A 15,640-nucleotide genomic window follows, 5' to 3' on the forward strand; every position below is an offset into this window, starting at 1 on the left:
CCTTGTTTTCTCATGGCTAAACTTAGAACCGTAACAATACATACTACAAGAGCTGTTATGCCAATGAGCAAATACCAACAGAGTGGTTCTGCTAACAGTGTTCTGTGTACCTCTTTCAGTGATAATTTCATCCAGAATAAGAAAACAAGTGTTCTATATAAATGACTTAAAGGAAACAGCTTTATACCTTTTATTCAGAGATTACCATGTTCTTAAAATGCATCATTACCTTCTCTGTCTCACATTCTTGAGTGTGTGTGAGGCAACTCTAGCTGCCTCACAAAATGAGTCTTGAGGACTGAATACAGGCAATCCCCTGCCTCAGCAACTACTGTTCGGACTATAGGCATCATACTACCATCCCTGGCTCAAGATAATTGTTATATCATTCATGCATGCAGGACATATATAACATTAGGACCTGCATTTGAGATGGTTTTTAAAAATCAGTAGCTTTCATTTAGTCTTGTGACCCAGCACATATTCGATGACAAATTCTATTTGAGATTGGAAACTCTGCTCTTTAACACACTGAGAGATTTACAATGAACCAAAAGCATAGGTATGCAGTTACTCCAAAGACACATACAGCCACCCAACCAGCCAAACCAGACATCAGCTTGATAAACATATTCATTTAGGAAACCATGTCCGTGGACCAGGTAGCTGAGATCAACATGGGCCTGTGCACCAGGAAGGAAGGACTCAGATTCAAAGCCCAGTGACAAAGTTAATGGGAAGGTGATATTCCAGTCCTTACTAATCAGTCCCTGTGACCTCAATTAATAGATGCTGCCGCATTTACTGATGAAATCAGGTTTCTAAAGGTCTGACCTTAGAGCACACTGAACTCACTAAAGTAATAGTTCTCTTTTCCTCTCACTAACATCTACTCAGATCCTTACGACTCGTTTCCCCTCACCCTCAAGATAATAAGGTTTCTCTGTGTATAGCCCTGGCTGTCTTAGAACTCGCTCTGTAGACCAGGCTGGCTTTGAACTCAGCTTTATCTGCCTGCCTCTGTCTCCCTAGTGCTGGGATTAAAGGCATGCCCCCAGGGCCTGGCAATCCTATGATTTGTTACTCTCTTAGGATTCAGCCATAACACTTAGGGTAAACTTCTCTTGGATGACTTCACACTTTATTTTTCTCCCTAAAGAAATTGCCTCAATTACCAAGGAGGTTTTATACAAAAACCTAAGATGACTGGTTCTTTATCCACAAATAAAACGTATGGCTGTACTGAACTACTTGCAACTTTAAAAACTTACTTTCTACCACCCTTTTATTGTGTGTGTGGGGGAGGCTCATGGAATCTAGGGTGGACTTGAAAATTCCTTATATAGCCAACCACGACCTTCAACTCCTGATCCTCCTGTCTCCTTCCCTAGCTTTGGGACTACAGGCATGGAACATCCTGGCCCATTCATAGGGTGCTGGGGAATGAGCTGAGGACTTCATGCATTCTAGGCAAGCACCTGTCCACTGAGCTACAGGCTCAGTCCCTTTATTTCCCTAGTCATGTCTTTCTCCAGAGTCCATCCATCATCACTGGTTAGTCTGCATTTTGCCTGACTTACTGTTTTTAGTTCTTTGGCCTTAGACCTTTAGATGTCTTTCTTCCCTCTTTCCACTGTTTTTGAGATAAAAAAAAAAAAAAAAATCTATGTGGCCTTAGCTTGCTTCAAAGTTGCAACTGTGCCTTTAATTCCCAGAATTTTCTTGTGTCACCATCCAGAATGTGATCTAATTAGGAAAAAACCACCACCTGCCTTATACTTGTACTTCTTTAACAAAAAGCAAAGCTGGCTCTTTCTGCCATATTTATGGATTAATGTTAATGATTAACAATTGAGTTCTCATATATCAGCAACTCATGTAAGTTAAACAAGACTATTAATTACACAATGCTTTTATTCAAAATTTATTTTATTTTTAATTATGTGTATGTGTTCGTATCTGTGCCTATGAGTATGGGTGCCTGAGTAGAACAGAAAACCCCATTGGGTTCCTGGAGCTGGAGTTACAGGCAGTTGTGTGCCATTAGTATGGGTACTAGGACTGTACCCACAAATGCTCATAACCACCTAGCCATCTCTCTAGGCCCTGAATATCAGTCCTTCCTTCCTCTCTTCCCTTCCCTGTCCTTCTCTCTCTCTCTCCCTCTGCCCCCTCCCTTTCCAGTCTCAACATGCAGCTCTGGCTGGCCTGGAACTCTATGTAGATCAGCTTGATCTCCAATTTAAGAGATCCACCTGCCTTGGCCTTTTCAGTGCTGAGATTAAGGGTATGCCCTGCCACACTGGACTCTGAAGAGTGTTTTAAGATATTAGGTGCAATGTAGTAGGTTTACTCCATTAACAGTGACTGGACAGATTCTTGTGGCATTTCTACTTGGGTTTATCTCTATTACGGAATAGAAGTTAAGCTCTGGAGCTAGTTTCTTGGGTTCTCACTTGGGTATTTCGGAAAAAATGGAGATAGTGCCTGTAATTTTCAGAGTTATGATTGTGAGGAGCGAGTAGACAGATATTTGGTAAACACTTAAGATCATGATAACAACCTTAAAAATATTACTTGCTATTATTTATCATGTACTGTTCTTACCATTTTCTTTTCTTTTCTTTTTGTTTTTTTTTTTTTTTTTTTTTTTTTTGAGACAGGGTTTCTCTGTGGCTTTGGAGACTATCCTGGAACTCACTCTATACACCAGGCTGGTCTTGAACTCACAGAGATACGCCTGCCCCTGCCTCCCGAGTGCTGGGACTAAAGGCGTGCACCATCACCATCTGGCCCTACCATTTTCTATAAGCATTTTTTCCCACACAAGATGAAGCAAGGTATGCAAATTACGATGCTGGAATCAAGAGATCAGGACTCAATTCCTGATTCATCTACTTGTTAGCTATGTAACTTTCTCAGTACTAGGTCCCCCATTTCAAAAATGGTATAAAAACTGTCCCTACCATGAAAACTAGACAAGAAACCCACAAAATGCTTGCCATAGGGGTTCACACATACCACGCAGTCTACTATGTGAGGCTGGGAGAAGAGCTCATGGGTGAAGTGCTGGCCTGGCATGCATGGGGACCCAGGGTGGTGGTGGTGAACTTATTTCCTTAAAATAACTAATATAATAAAGGCATCAAGCTGGGTGGGGTATTACATACCTATAATCCCAACTACTCAGAAGAATAGAGTTGAAACACAGCAAGACCTCCATCTAAAAAAAAAGAAAACCGTTCAAGGTCAAACTGTCTAACTCATTAATGAGGAAAACCAAGTTCATGGTATCAAGGCCAAAGACCTTTCTTTTGTTGTTATTGTTGTTTGTTTTTAAAAGGGGTCTCACTTAATGTAGCTCAGGCTGACTTGGAATTAGGCACAGACGAGGCTGGCCAGAACTCAAAGGGTCTCTTTGCTTCTGCCCCCTGGATTAAAGGCACACACCACCATGCCTGGCTTAAAGAATTTTCTGAAAGTTGCTTTCTCAAAAATGGCAGAACAGGGATGGAGGACAGGAGCTTCCTAAATATACAAGGCACAGGTCCTGACTCAACAACAGAGATACAGCCACATATCTCAGGATCTACGCCTATGTAGGCCCATTTCCTAACTTTCTTTCACAAAACAGGACAAAGTAACAAAAAGGGATAATCAATATTTATTTATTCTATATAATACTGTCCAAAACACTTTATACAGGATAATGTATGCTGTTGGCACACCTATCGCTCCTCAAGCAAAGAAAAGTACAAAGCTTCAATGCAAAATGATAGATAGTTCACTTTTTATTTCTTAAAGTTTATTATTCTCATAATTACAACTGTAATTTATAAGTTTGAAACATGAGAAAAATTCTGTGAAGAGAGCTCAAATAAAGCTGAACAAATAGGTAAAAGATGGTTAAAACTTTGTTTCAAGCGCAGGCTCTGGAGCCAGGGTCAACACCATAAGACATCACAAATGACTCTTTAAGACATTTGTCCTATACAATCAAGCATGGAGATATAGATATGTTTATATAATATATACACAGTTTAGTACAACACTGGCCCACTGAGTATACACATCTTAACTAAGGATGAGTCTATATGACCCAGCTAAGTGCACTGAAGATTAGGGCACACTTACTACACATCAGAAGTTGCTGTTTATTAAGTTACAGATTTTTAATATTTCCAGAGTATTTTTTAATTAAAAAAGTTTTAAAGCATTTCAAACATTTTTCACTTTTCTCAGTGCAAAAGAAGGTTATTCAAGTCAACTTACCTTTCTCCTGAAGAGAGAGGGGGAGGGGGAACAAACAGAAAACACTGCCTATCACACTCTCAACATGACCTTCTCAGTCACTGTTTGCAACAAATACTTAGGCCACTGGATTAGTTATCACAATTAAAGCCTTGTGGTTATGATTCAGCCCTTATGTCGTATATATGACTTTTATGCTGAAATATTCATTTACAAAAGTAGAAAAAAGCAGTGCAAGAAGAAGGTGGTAGTTTGCTTTAAATTCCAGCCATCCAATAGTGTGTGGAAACAACAACAAAAACAAACAAAAAAGCACCATTTCAAGATGGACTGATTAGGTACTGTGGGGTTTATTTATAGGCCAGGTAGTAAGTTACTCTGGTTAACACAGTTCAATACCACCTTAACTTGGTGACCCTAGAGAATTTTTATTAGTTTGTAGGTGCATTTTCTTTATCTTGGTATTGAAAACACCAAATTAGTAACTCATGTTAAAAAAAAAAAGATCCAATTTATAGTCCACTTCACAGTTCATTTTAAATCCAGCTGTCTGTCAGGACAGTCTAGCAAAAGATGGGTGTAACAAAAGCAGGGCTCTGATAATTTGACAAGTCTGTTTATTTTTCTCCCAATTTAAAAACCAGGAATTTTTTGGGGGGTGGGGTGGGATAGGGAATAGCTTGCTAATTTTACAGGTGAAAAAAAGTAAAATAAATGAAATAATTTAAACTACAAAGACAGACAAAAAGCGAGGGAATATATGTTACTTCTTTCATTTGTATCACTGAAAATAGCTGGGCCGTCACTAAAGAAACAAAACATATAATGAAAAACCAAGTACCTTCCAATTCTAGCTCAGGACACTTCTGAACTAAGAAGGCCAGTGTGGCTGCAAGGCGGATGGGTTCAGGCTAACTGTTTGCTTAAACTGACAGGCTGTATTTTAATTTACAAGTTTTCCTCACTAGCACTTAATATGAACATTTCCTTACAAATTTGATTTGTAAGATTTTTTTTTAAACTAGGAAATGTGCATCGAGGTATCTGTTAATATTAAAATTCTTTTAAGTCCAGAGAAAGTTGTTTTAAAGATGTTTCACATACAAGGCTTTAATGCTTTTATTTATGAATTACTTGAGCCTGGAGCAATAATAGTTTAAATTAATTCATCTAGTGGAGCTGATCTTTACAGAATATGTTGCCTTGTCTCTAGATAACAAGTTGTATTTTCTCCAGAAGTACATATGATGCACTTTTAACTGGCTATTGTACTGAAAAAAGAAACAGGATGCTCTTTCCCTTTCCTCTCTTCCACCTCTCAGCTCAGGGAGAATACCTGCACACTTTCAGAACTCCAGTTGCTGTCATAGGAACTACAGAACAAGGGGCAGAACAGCACGAAACTACATCTGCTAGGTTCCAGAGGGCAGAGGCGTGGTGCTCTAGCTTTTCAGGGAATAGTATAAGCAGGCAAGAGCTCACTGTAAATGCACACCAGAACAGGGGTCTAGGGGACGCTGTCTAACTAGGGTACTGTTTTTGGAAGAAAAAATAAAAGACACATTTGAAATAGCTCCCCCCCCAAAAAAGAAACCACAAGCTCCACTTCTGTCACATTTATAGGAATCTCAAACTTTTTGTATCCCATGCTCATAGGAAGTTTGATGCACATGGTAAATAGCTGCAGCATCCAAGAAGAGCACTGTCCTGCTGACAAAGGATAGGTATCTCTTCATGCTTCTGATATCTCCGATTTGCTTAGTGCAATGGCAAGCTCCAGGTCTTCTTGTTCCTGCTGGTTGAGTCTGGCAAGCCTCTGCTCCTCTTCTTTCTCACTTTCCCTCTTCGCCCATTCAATCATATCTTCTTCAGAGGGATACTACCATGTAAAAGACCACAAGATGACTGAATGAGAAAAATAAACAAAGACTTCCAGAAGACGTTTTATAAAAGAGCATTGACTACTTCATTTACCTAGAGGACTCTGGGAATAGTGTTGCTTCCTTGTTGTTTGTCTGAAAATATGTCTTACTACTTAGTGAGCTCTATCTGAATTTAAAAATTTAATGCAATCTTTGTGAAGTAAAGTCTACAAAAATACAATAAAGTCTGTAAAATAAAATATTAAAAGCATCACTTTAAAAAGTAGAAGTTACAGGCATGGTGGCACATGCCTGTAGTCCTAGAATATGGGAGCCTGAGGCAGGAGGACTTCAAATCAGAAGCCAATCTGGGACATATAGTGATATCCTATCTCAAAACTGGAGACATGCTTAGGTTAGACTAAAAACAGGAGTGGTGTAGTCTTTCAATTCAATGTAAAATGCTTGCTATTTAAACTTTAGTGATGACTTATCACATAGTGATACTTTCCCTTCCCTTCCTTGCTTTTTTTGAACTTAGAATCTCACTAGGTGGCTCAAGTTGGCCTCAAACTTGTGATCCTCCTGCCTGTGTCCTGAGTGGTGGAATTACAACCATATGGCAGCATGCCTGAGTGATGCATAAGATTAATGCCACCGGTGATTGGTGATCGGAAGCTGCCTTACCTGGCCTTTCAGGGAACACCAAAACTGTAAAGCAAAAACAGGCAAATTCTGCTATATATAAGAACATCAGATAGATTAACAGTATGTGAACCAAATATTTTTAAAACACATTATGAAGATTCTTTTATACATAACCCAGTGTGTATATGTACATATATATACACATATATATATGTTTATATATTTAATAAAACCTTAATATTGATGATGATTAGATTGAAAAAAAATATTTGTCACTACAATCAAATTACAAAGAAACTAGATACAAAACTCTACTTGGTTTCAGTGTTGACACATGAGGAGGCCCATCAAAACAAGTGAAACAAACTAGAAAGCTTTTGACAGTGTACATGTATCTCTTGGTATGGTTGCCAAATCTCGAACAATGAAATTGGAAGACTTCACTGTGAGCTACTTTATGCTGTACTGTACTGATATTCTGAGTATGAAATAAGCAAAATGCCTCCACTATTGTTCAAGATTCATTCCAACCAGGTTTTGACTTGCAGGACCATATTTAACATACTGAATGTCACAAACTCCCGTGTTATTTTATACCAAGGATTACAATCTAAGAAAGCCAATTCTTTTCTTCGTGAAACAACTCAAATTCCACCTGATATGGAAGATGATCCTGAGGTGCCATTTCTTTTCAATATTAAAAATAGGGATTTCTATCTTGTTCCTTCACATTTAGGAGATGCCACGGAACCTAAGAGGACAGACTCAAAAGGTAGGTACTGCAACTACCTTAGCTGCATATGGATTCCTGCCTGTCCCTTTTCTAAGTATGCAGAGTAGCAACAGGGATAAAATAACTACTGAAATGACCCAAATGGTACCCAGAGGAGGAAAACATTAGGCAAACTGTGGCCAGGGACATTTGGCCACTCAATCTCGAATCTCCAAAGTCAAGGATAAAAGGTGATACATAGGGAAATTCCTCTTACAGAACAGGCAGTAGTAATGAATGTCACTTTGACTGAAAAAAAAAAAATCTGGTAAAATGAAACTTTGTTAGCTACTTTAAGAATTTCATTAAAAAAAGATCTGTTTTATCTGAGCAATGACGAAATACATGATGCAGCTACAACTGGTTGCTCCATTTCTCCATAAAGGCCTTGCCCAAGCTGTTCTCATAACACTTCTCCAAGTTTCTTAAAGAATTCTTAGATTTTTTTTTTTTTTTTCCCTAGACAGAGTTTCTCTGTGTAGCTATGTAGACCAGGCTGGCCTCGAACTCAGGGAGATTCACCTGCCTCTGCCTCCAGAGTGCTGGGATTAAAGGTGTGCACCACCACCACCCGGCAAGAATTCTTAGATATTAACAACAGTTTATTTCGTAAAACTGAAAAGGGTATCATGGTAGAGCACAAACTTAGCATGAATGAGTAACTGGGTTTACAGACTGATAAAAAGAACCACAACAACAAACCATGAAAGCTAGTACATGAATATAGTGGGTAAAGAGTGTTGCTTTGTATTCAAAGAACCCCAGCACTGTCCTCTCACAGAAACTGCCAACCAGTCTCTAGAAACTGCTAAAACTTTGTACACAAACACACATACACAGTTATAAATATACAAGCTTGTTACTGGCATTATACACAGTAGGCAGACAGCAAACTTTTAAATCACCATCATGCATGACAATTTGCCAAATATAACTGTTGAGACTTTACTTATATTTATATTACCAGGACTGAAAGACAGGTTTATAAAACAACTTGTTTAAAGAACCAAGACAACTAAAATCAGCTGAACAATGGAATCATCTAAGAACCAGCAAAACAAATGCAAACAGATTTTGCTTGGGGAGAATAAAAGATAATTTTTAGTATGTTGGCAAAATGATGCAAATTTGGAAGACTATGAAGAAATCTTTGACAACTCTTCAAACTATAATGGAAAGATTTTCCCCCAAACAGCCCATTCACAGTACTTACAGCACTGAAGTTAGCAAAATTGCTTGGGTCAGCCTCTTTATTGGTAGTGGCAGTAGAAGTGAATGGATCACAAAACATATCAGGATCTTTTTCTTTGGGACTATCATTGCCTGGGAAAGGCTGAAATGGATCATTCAGTTTAAAGGGATCAGAAGAATCCAATTTGTTGATGGGTCTTTTCCCTGGATCAAAATCATTACAATTAACCAGTAGATATAGAAAACACAAGCACACAAGAACATGTTCACAGGGAGCGTTAAAGAACTGCAGGTGGGGGACAGAGGTCCAGGCACATTCTCAATGTGGCCCTCAGTGGTCACACCACTGTCCTCAAAGCTTTCACACTTCTCTCTCAAATAATTTCAGGTGCAGCTAAATGGACAAAGACCAAAACCAAAAAAGTGGAAATGAGCTAAGAATCATGATCTTGTCCAATGATGAAGTCTTTCTCCATTTAAAGAGGCATGCTCCTAAGAAAGATAATGATAAACAAGGAACACTGATAAAGAATAAACACAGCCTCAGCCTCTCACTAGCGGCAGCAAAGATATGTGACTCTGAAATGTGGCAAATTTCTTTTGTCTTTTCTCTAGTATATTTACACATACATAATGCTAGCAGCATAAAACATAAGATTAACTTGACAAAACCTCTTATTTTTTTGCCATCTATAAAACTTCAAGCTGAGGATGAGAAACACTTCGAAGTCCATAGCCTTTATAAAAAGCTGCTGACAAGCTAAACTTTGACCAAGAAACAGTATAATTCACCACCCATCATTTCAATACCACTTTAAAGCAAGTTTATTTATTTATTAGTTTACTCAAAACAGGGTTTCTCTGTGTAACCCTGGCTGTCCTGGAACTTCTTGTGTAGGCCAGGCTGGCCTTAAACTCAGAGATCCACCTGCCTCCGCCTCCTAAGTGCAAGAACTAAAGGCATGTGCTATCATGCCTAGCTGTCTCTAATTTTAAAGTTTTAGTTAAAGTGCCATACTTCTTGAAAAAAAGAGAAGTTTAAGTTTCTTTATATATGATTTTCCTATAGTGCAATATGCTGGCAGTCATAATTAATTCTTTTTATAAACATACTTTACAAAAGATGCTTGTATCAAATATCACTCCACATGCCTTTGGAAAGTCCTGTGAAGGCAGGCAAGATCTGAGTTACAGCTACCATATAACAACTAAGACATTGAGGCTTTAGACATAGGAAATAATACACTTAAGATCACAAAGTAATAGATCCAGTTGTAGCTTATGAAGCCCTATGTTTGCTCTACAGCTTCACTAAAAAATCCAAACAAAGAAACAAAAATCCCAAACAAGCCGGGTGTTGGTGGCGCACGCCTTTAATCCCAGCACTTGGGAGGCAGAGGCAGGCGGATCTCTGTGAGTTCGAGGCCAGCCTGGTCTCCAGAGCAAGTGCCAGGATAGGCTCCAAAGCTACACAGAGAAACGCTGCCTCAACCCCCCCCCCACGCCAAAAAAAGAAAATCCCAAACAAAGGAAAACAAAACCAAGCCTGGGGTCAATCCTAGCACTTGGAATGTGGCAGTAGGAGGATGAAGAATTCAGTTTGAGGGCAGGCTGAGATACATGGGGCACTATCCAAAAACAAAACAAAACAAACAAACCCAAATAACTAAAGGGCTGGGAATATAACTCTGTGCTACAGTGCTAACCTAGCATTTTTGAGACCACAGGGTTGGGGGTGGGGTTCACAAACTGAGGCTGGGGTTAACCAGAATATAAATTTAAGGGCCCTAATCAGTGACCTTTTCAACAAACCATTCTTTCCTTTGCTCTTTCTACAAAGATGTACACTTGAATGTTTTCAGCATTATTGTGTATGCTGTACATGGTGTGTATGTGTATAATGGCACACATACACACACAAATATATATATATATATATATATATATATATATAGAGAGAGAGAATATATATATATAGAGAGAGAACGAGAGAGAGAGAGAGAACGAGAGAGAGAGAGAACAAACATGTGTGCCACAGTGCATGTGTATATGGCGAGTGTTCTCAGAGTCAGTTCTGTCTCTGAACCTTTACACGGATTCTGGGACTTGAATACAGGTCACCAGCCTAATGCAGCAAGTATTTGTGCCCCATTAACCCACCTATCTCACTAGCCTGATGGGGGATCTCCTCCTGTATGCTGTTAATAAATGTATCTCTTATTGGTTGATGAATAGCCAGGCAGGTAGTATAGGCAGGGCTACCTATTTATTTATTTATTTATTAGTTTACTCAAAACAGGGTTTCTCTGTGTAACCTGAATTCTGGGGATAGGACGAAGAGAGGAGCCATCAGAGAGACACCATGTAGCTACCCAGGAAGATAGGATGCTGAGCATTCTCCGGTAAGCCAAGACCATGTGTAAATAATTAGATTAATAGATATGGGTTAATAATTAAGAGAGAACTAGCCAATAAGAAGTCTGAGCCATCGGCCAGTTTATAATTAATACAAGTCTCTGTGTGTTTATTTGTAACTGAAGGGAGACGGCGGGACCAGGCGGAACAGAAACTCTTGTCTACACTAGCCTTATTCTCAGTATAAGGCGTTTGGGTTTTAAAAGTATACTCACATGAGTGTAAAAGAGTAAATGAACAAAATATTACTTTAAAAATATAGACTCTGATCAACTTACTTCTAACAATGTATATGATACAGGTGACTCTCTTTAAAAGATGAAAACCACTTAACTCGTTTACCTAAGTTTTGAATAGATATTTATACACTAGCAACTACATGTGCAACCTGTATCAAATACCATGGGGAAGTTATTATGAAAAGGCAGAATGATTATCTAACAAAAAAAAAAAGTGATCATCTAACTTTGAGGGCTGAAATGTTACCCAGGAATGATCTAGGATAAAAAAAAAAAAAACTGTGCCTAACAACATTCTGTGTCCTCTCACCGAGCAGTTTGACACTACTACCCATATGCAGGGGCACTGCCTTCATAGATACTTTATTCTGCATTAAAAACAAACTTTCCTTGGTGTAAACAAAACAAAATAAAAAAATACAACTACAATCTGTTCCTAGACTAGACAAAAAATTTTAAAATCAGACTTTTAGAGCCAGGTGTGATGGTATACATCTTTAAACCTAACACTCAAGTAACAGAGGCAGGAGGATCTTTAAAAGTTTTGAGTTCAAGGCCAGCCTGGTCTACAGAGCAAGTTCCAAGCCAGCCAAGGCTACTTAGATCCTGTCTCAAACAAAACAAAACAAACAAATTCTATTATAAACTAAAAGAGTTTTAAAGGGCAAACAGTTCTTCTTTTTTAAACCACTTTTGCCAGCCCCTTCCATGCATTTTTCTAGGTATAAATAAATAAAAAATAAAGGATTCATGGAAACTTCAGATTAGTTTTCTCTCAAGAAAATTTAAAAACTCGAGTACAGGAAATTGCTATTCAAATGATAATCAATGGGTTTCCAAAAAAAAAAAAAAAAAAAAAAAAAAAACCAAAGAGATTTCACCCATACTTTTTCTGAAATGGGGAGCAGGGAGTAACACAGGACCAGCTGGAAGAGGTCAGCAGCAAGTCTTGCTAAGTGCTTGGCTCTTGCTTACAGCGCTTTAATAAGAAAGGCCCACATTATACTTTCTAGAGAGGGAAAAGGCATAAAGTTGAACTAGGAAAGGCCCCAACTCTCATACCAGGGGGTGGCGGGCAGGGTCTTGTTGGAGTTCCAATCTTGGGTGGCAGTGCTGGAGGTACATCCTCACTCTTGGTGGATGTTTCCTCTAACACAGTTTTTGGAACGACCACATTGCTGGAAGAACTTGATATGGTAGGATTAAAAGGATCTTCATTGTTGACCTTTATTCAAAGAGAAACATTTATACAGTTTGATATACATATGATCATATTGTTCACAGGTGAATGATATATCAGCAGTGTTATTTCAATTCCCAGAAGTGACATTTTACTCTTCACATTCAAGAACAAACAGGATTAAAACTGATCTTTATGAGTAGGTATTTTCACAGCATTACTTATCAAGAGAAACAGACATCCAAATAAGGCAACTCTAGATTGAAGACTTATTAGTAAGTAAGCATTAGGCAATACAAAACTTCTTAAGGTCCCAACAGACTGTCTGAGCTGAAAGATAACACAACAAGGGGAATGGCTGATTCTATGCTTCTCAGTGCACTTAAATATAGAAGAGACAATAAATATTAAAGAAAATGGCTTCTAGAAAAACTGTAAAGACAATCTGAAAGTCAATTTTTTAAAAAGCAAACTGATCCCATGGAACATTAAGTCTTAATGTGGATCTGAAAACCCTGACTTTCAAATATATGGGGATTATGAAAGGCTGGCTTTACTGTAACAAATCAGATTATGACTTACTTAGACCAATGCTTTACTTTCTTATTTTTTTCCTTCCCATTTTGGTTTTTTGAGATGGGTTTTTCCATGCAGCCCTGGAACTTTTCCATGTCCCACAACTTGCTTTGTAAGACCAGGCTGGCCTCAATCTCACTAAGATCTGACTGCCTCCGCCTCCTGAGTGCTAGGATTAAAGGCGTGTGCCACCGCCACCGGGCTAGGCCAGTGTTTTTCAATACTAGCACAACTAACTTTTAGGGATGGAATAACTACAACATTCAGGGGGCGGGAGTGGTGTCTTTGCAGTGTACTGAAGGATGTACTCATTAGATATCAGCAGCATCTTCCACCTAGTTCTGAGAACCACAAATGTCTCTGGATACTGCCAAATGTTCCCTGGAGACAAACAATTTGGCATATCTTCAAATCCTCTCAAATCCTTTCTTTAAGCCTAAATCAATACTACAGCTATGCTGGACAACAGAGTGGATACCCAGCACTAGAGTTTATGCACTTTTAACTTGGTGCAGACCCGAATAACTTAAAAGGATAAAATCAAATAGTCAGTATACAGGGGATAGGATGAATGTTAAGGCTATTGGCCCAGACAGTACACAGGGAAAAAATGTAACTCCACTGCAAAAAACATTAAACAGACAGACAACTCTATTATGACACTGAGTACACCTTTCAGAAGAAAAGGTAACCACCTATACTACTGCCTCCTATGGATAGAAATTGGATTACTTTGCAGCCCATCTGTAATATCCATCTGAAATCAGCCCTGCTATGGACTGACTGCAGTCACACTCACGCTTGTCAGAGTGTTCTAACTGTAAGGAGGTCACTCATTTGATGGAACACAGACGTATTGTTCTGTCCTATTAATCACCAAAGATTACCTTTGACAATGTGCTGAAGTCAGCAAATCCATCCCCAAATGATTCATTTCCAAAAACAGAAGCAAAAGGGTCTGTGGCTAAAAGGAGTAAAGAAAATCAATGTAAGACACCATATTTCATGTCCTTTTTTCTATTCAGTAACATTCAGAAAAATAATTCCTAAATTTATGACTGATGTCTATACAGACCAGGTATCCACTGAAAAATCTCATATGGTGTATTCCTTTGTATAAATCAGCAGTAAATGACCCAAGAGCAAAACCGTGCAGCAAATGCTCTTAACTGCTGAACCATCTCCCCAGCCAGTTCTGTTATTTTTTTTTTCCAAAAACAACAACAACGACACAAAAAGATTCTTATCTTGTAGTCCAGCTAGTCTGGAATTCACTATGTAGTGCATATTCTGTAGCTCAGGCTAGTCATGAACTTATAGCAATCCTACCTCACCCTCCTAAGAACTAGGATTTTAAGGTGTTATCATCACACCCAGCTAATTTGTAGTCATCTTTTTTCTTTCTTGTATTTGGGTGCACCTGTGTGTACACATGCATATGTGTGGTTTGGGCACATGAATGTTCACAGCAACATCAGAGCAGAACACTGGATGTTTTCCTTTCCTTTACTGCTCCCTACCTTTAGCCTTAAGACAAGGAGTCTAATCTCACTGAACCTGAAGCTTGTCATTTTGAATAGGCTAGTTGGTCAGTGAGCAAGTGAGCTGCAGGATCCACCTGTCTCTGCTTCCTGATGCTGAGGTTACAGGCAAATGCAGCCATGTCTAGCTTTTTATGTAAGTGCTGGTGATTCAAACTCAGATCCAAATGCTTGTACAGCAAGTGCTCTTACCCACTGACCCATTATCTTTCCAGCTCAACACTACATTGTATAAAGCAAAAGCAGCAGCTGCTGCTGCTGCTGCTGCTGCTTCTTCTTCTGCTTCTTTTTCTTTTTCTTTTTCCGAGACAGGGTTTCTCTGTGTAGCTTTGGAGACTATCCTGGCACTTGCTCTGGAGACCAGGCTGGCCCCGAACTCACAGAGATCCGCCTGCCTCTGCCTCCTGAGTGCTGGGATTAACGCCCGGCTAAAGCAAAAGCTTCTTATTGGTTTTATTGACACTGAACACAGTACATAGTCTAGAAAAACCTTTAGTGTGAATGACAAACAAGAAAATGAATAAGAAGAGTAAAAAGTGATACACAAATACTTGTTGCTGTTAGTATTGTGCTATAAATGGAAATAATTACACATCCATTTAAAAGTCATAATTAATAGGGCAAACACATTTAGAGAAGAAAATCTTAAAGAAAACGCAATGATTAACATGAATAAAACTGACAAAGTCTTTACCTGAATCACTAGCTGCAACAACAACTGTTCCACCAGGAGCAAATGGGTCATTGTGCTTCCAAATTTCTATCTAAAGAAATGGTACAAATTTATGACCGAGAGGCAACATTTCATAGCTGGAACTTCACTGTTAAACCTAAGAAAAATACTTTACAAAATTATGGATTAGAAAATACAAACATCTGGAACAGAGTTTTCCCTTTCCTTATATGTAGTCACAATGGATGAAAATACTCTTGGATTGCAAAATATTTAAAGTATGAGGCATGTG

At 38.7% G+C, this 15,640-nt stretch overlaps 1 protein-coding gene across 2 annotated transcripts in view; it reads right to left on the reverse strand.

Moving 5' to 3' along the window:
* Window positions 1-3,770: 3,770 nt before the first annotated feature.
* The window catches only part of Eps15 (epidermal growth factor receptor pathway substrate 15), a 92,761-nt gene continuing 80,891 nt past the window's right edge, over window positions 3,771-15,640 (reverse strand). For both annotated transcript variants that reach the window (XM_027402447.2, XM_027402448.2), the window contains exons 21-25: window positions 15,370-15,439; window positions 14,022-14,098; window positions 12,441-12,603; window positions 8,747-8,928; window positions 3,771-6,130 (exon numbers count right to left, since the gene is read on the reverse strand). In XM_027402447.2, coding sequence (XP_027258248.1) covers window positions 5,984-6,130; window positions 8,747-8,928; window positions 12,441-12,603; window positions 14,022-14,098; window positions 15,370-15,439 — 639 coding nt within the window. In that variant the 3' untranslated portion in view covers window positions 3,771-5,983. The remainder of the gene's footprint in view (window positions 6,131-8,746; window positions 8,929-12,440; window positions 12,604-14,021; window positions 14,099-15,369; window positions 15,440-15,640) is intronic.

This window comes from Cricetulus griseus, chromosome 2 (assembly GCF_003668045.3).
Source record: "Cricetulus griseus strain 17A/GY chromosome 2, alternate assembly CriGri-PICRH-1.0, whole genome shotgun sequence".
In the NCBI taxonomy this organism is placed as follows: domain Eukaryota; kingdom Metazoa; phylum Chordata; class Mammalia; order Rodentia; family Cricetidae; genus Cricetulus; species Cricetulus griseus.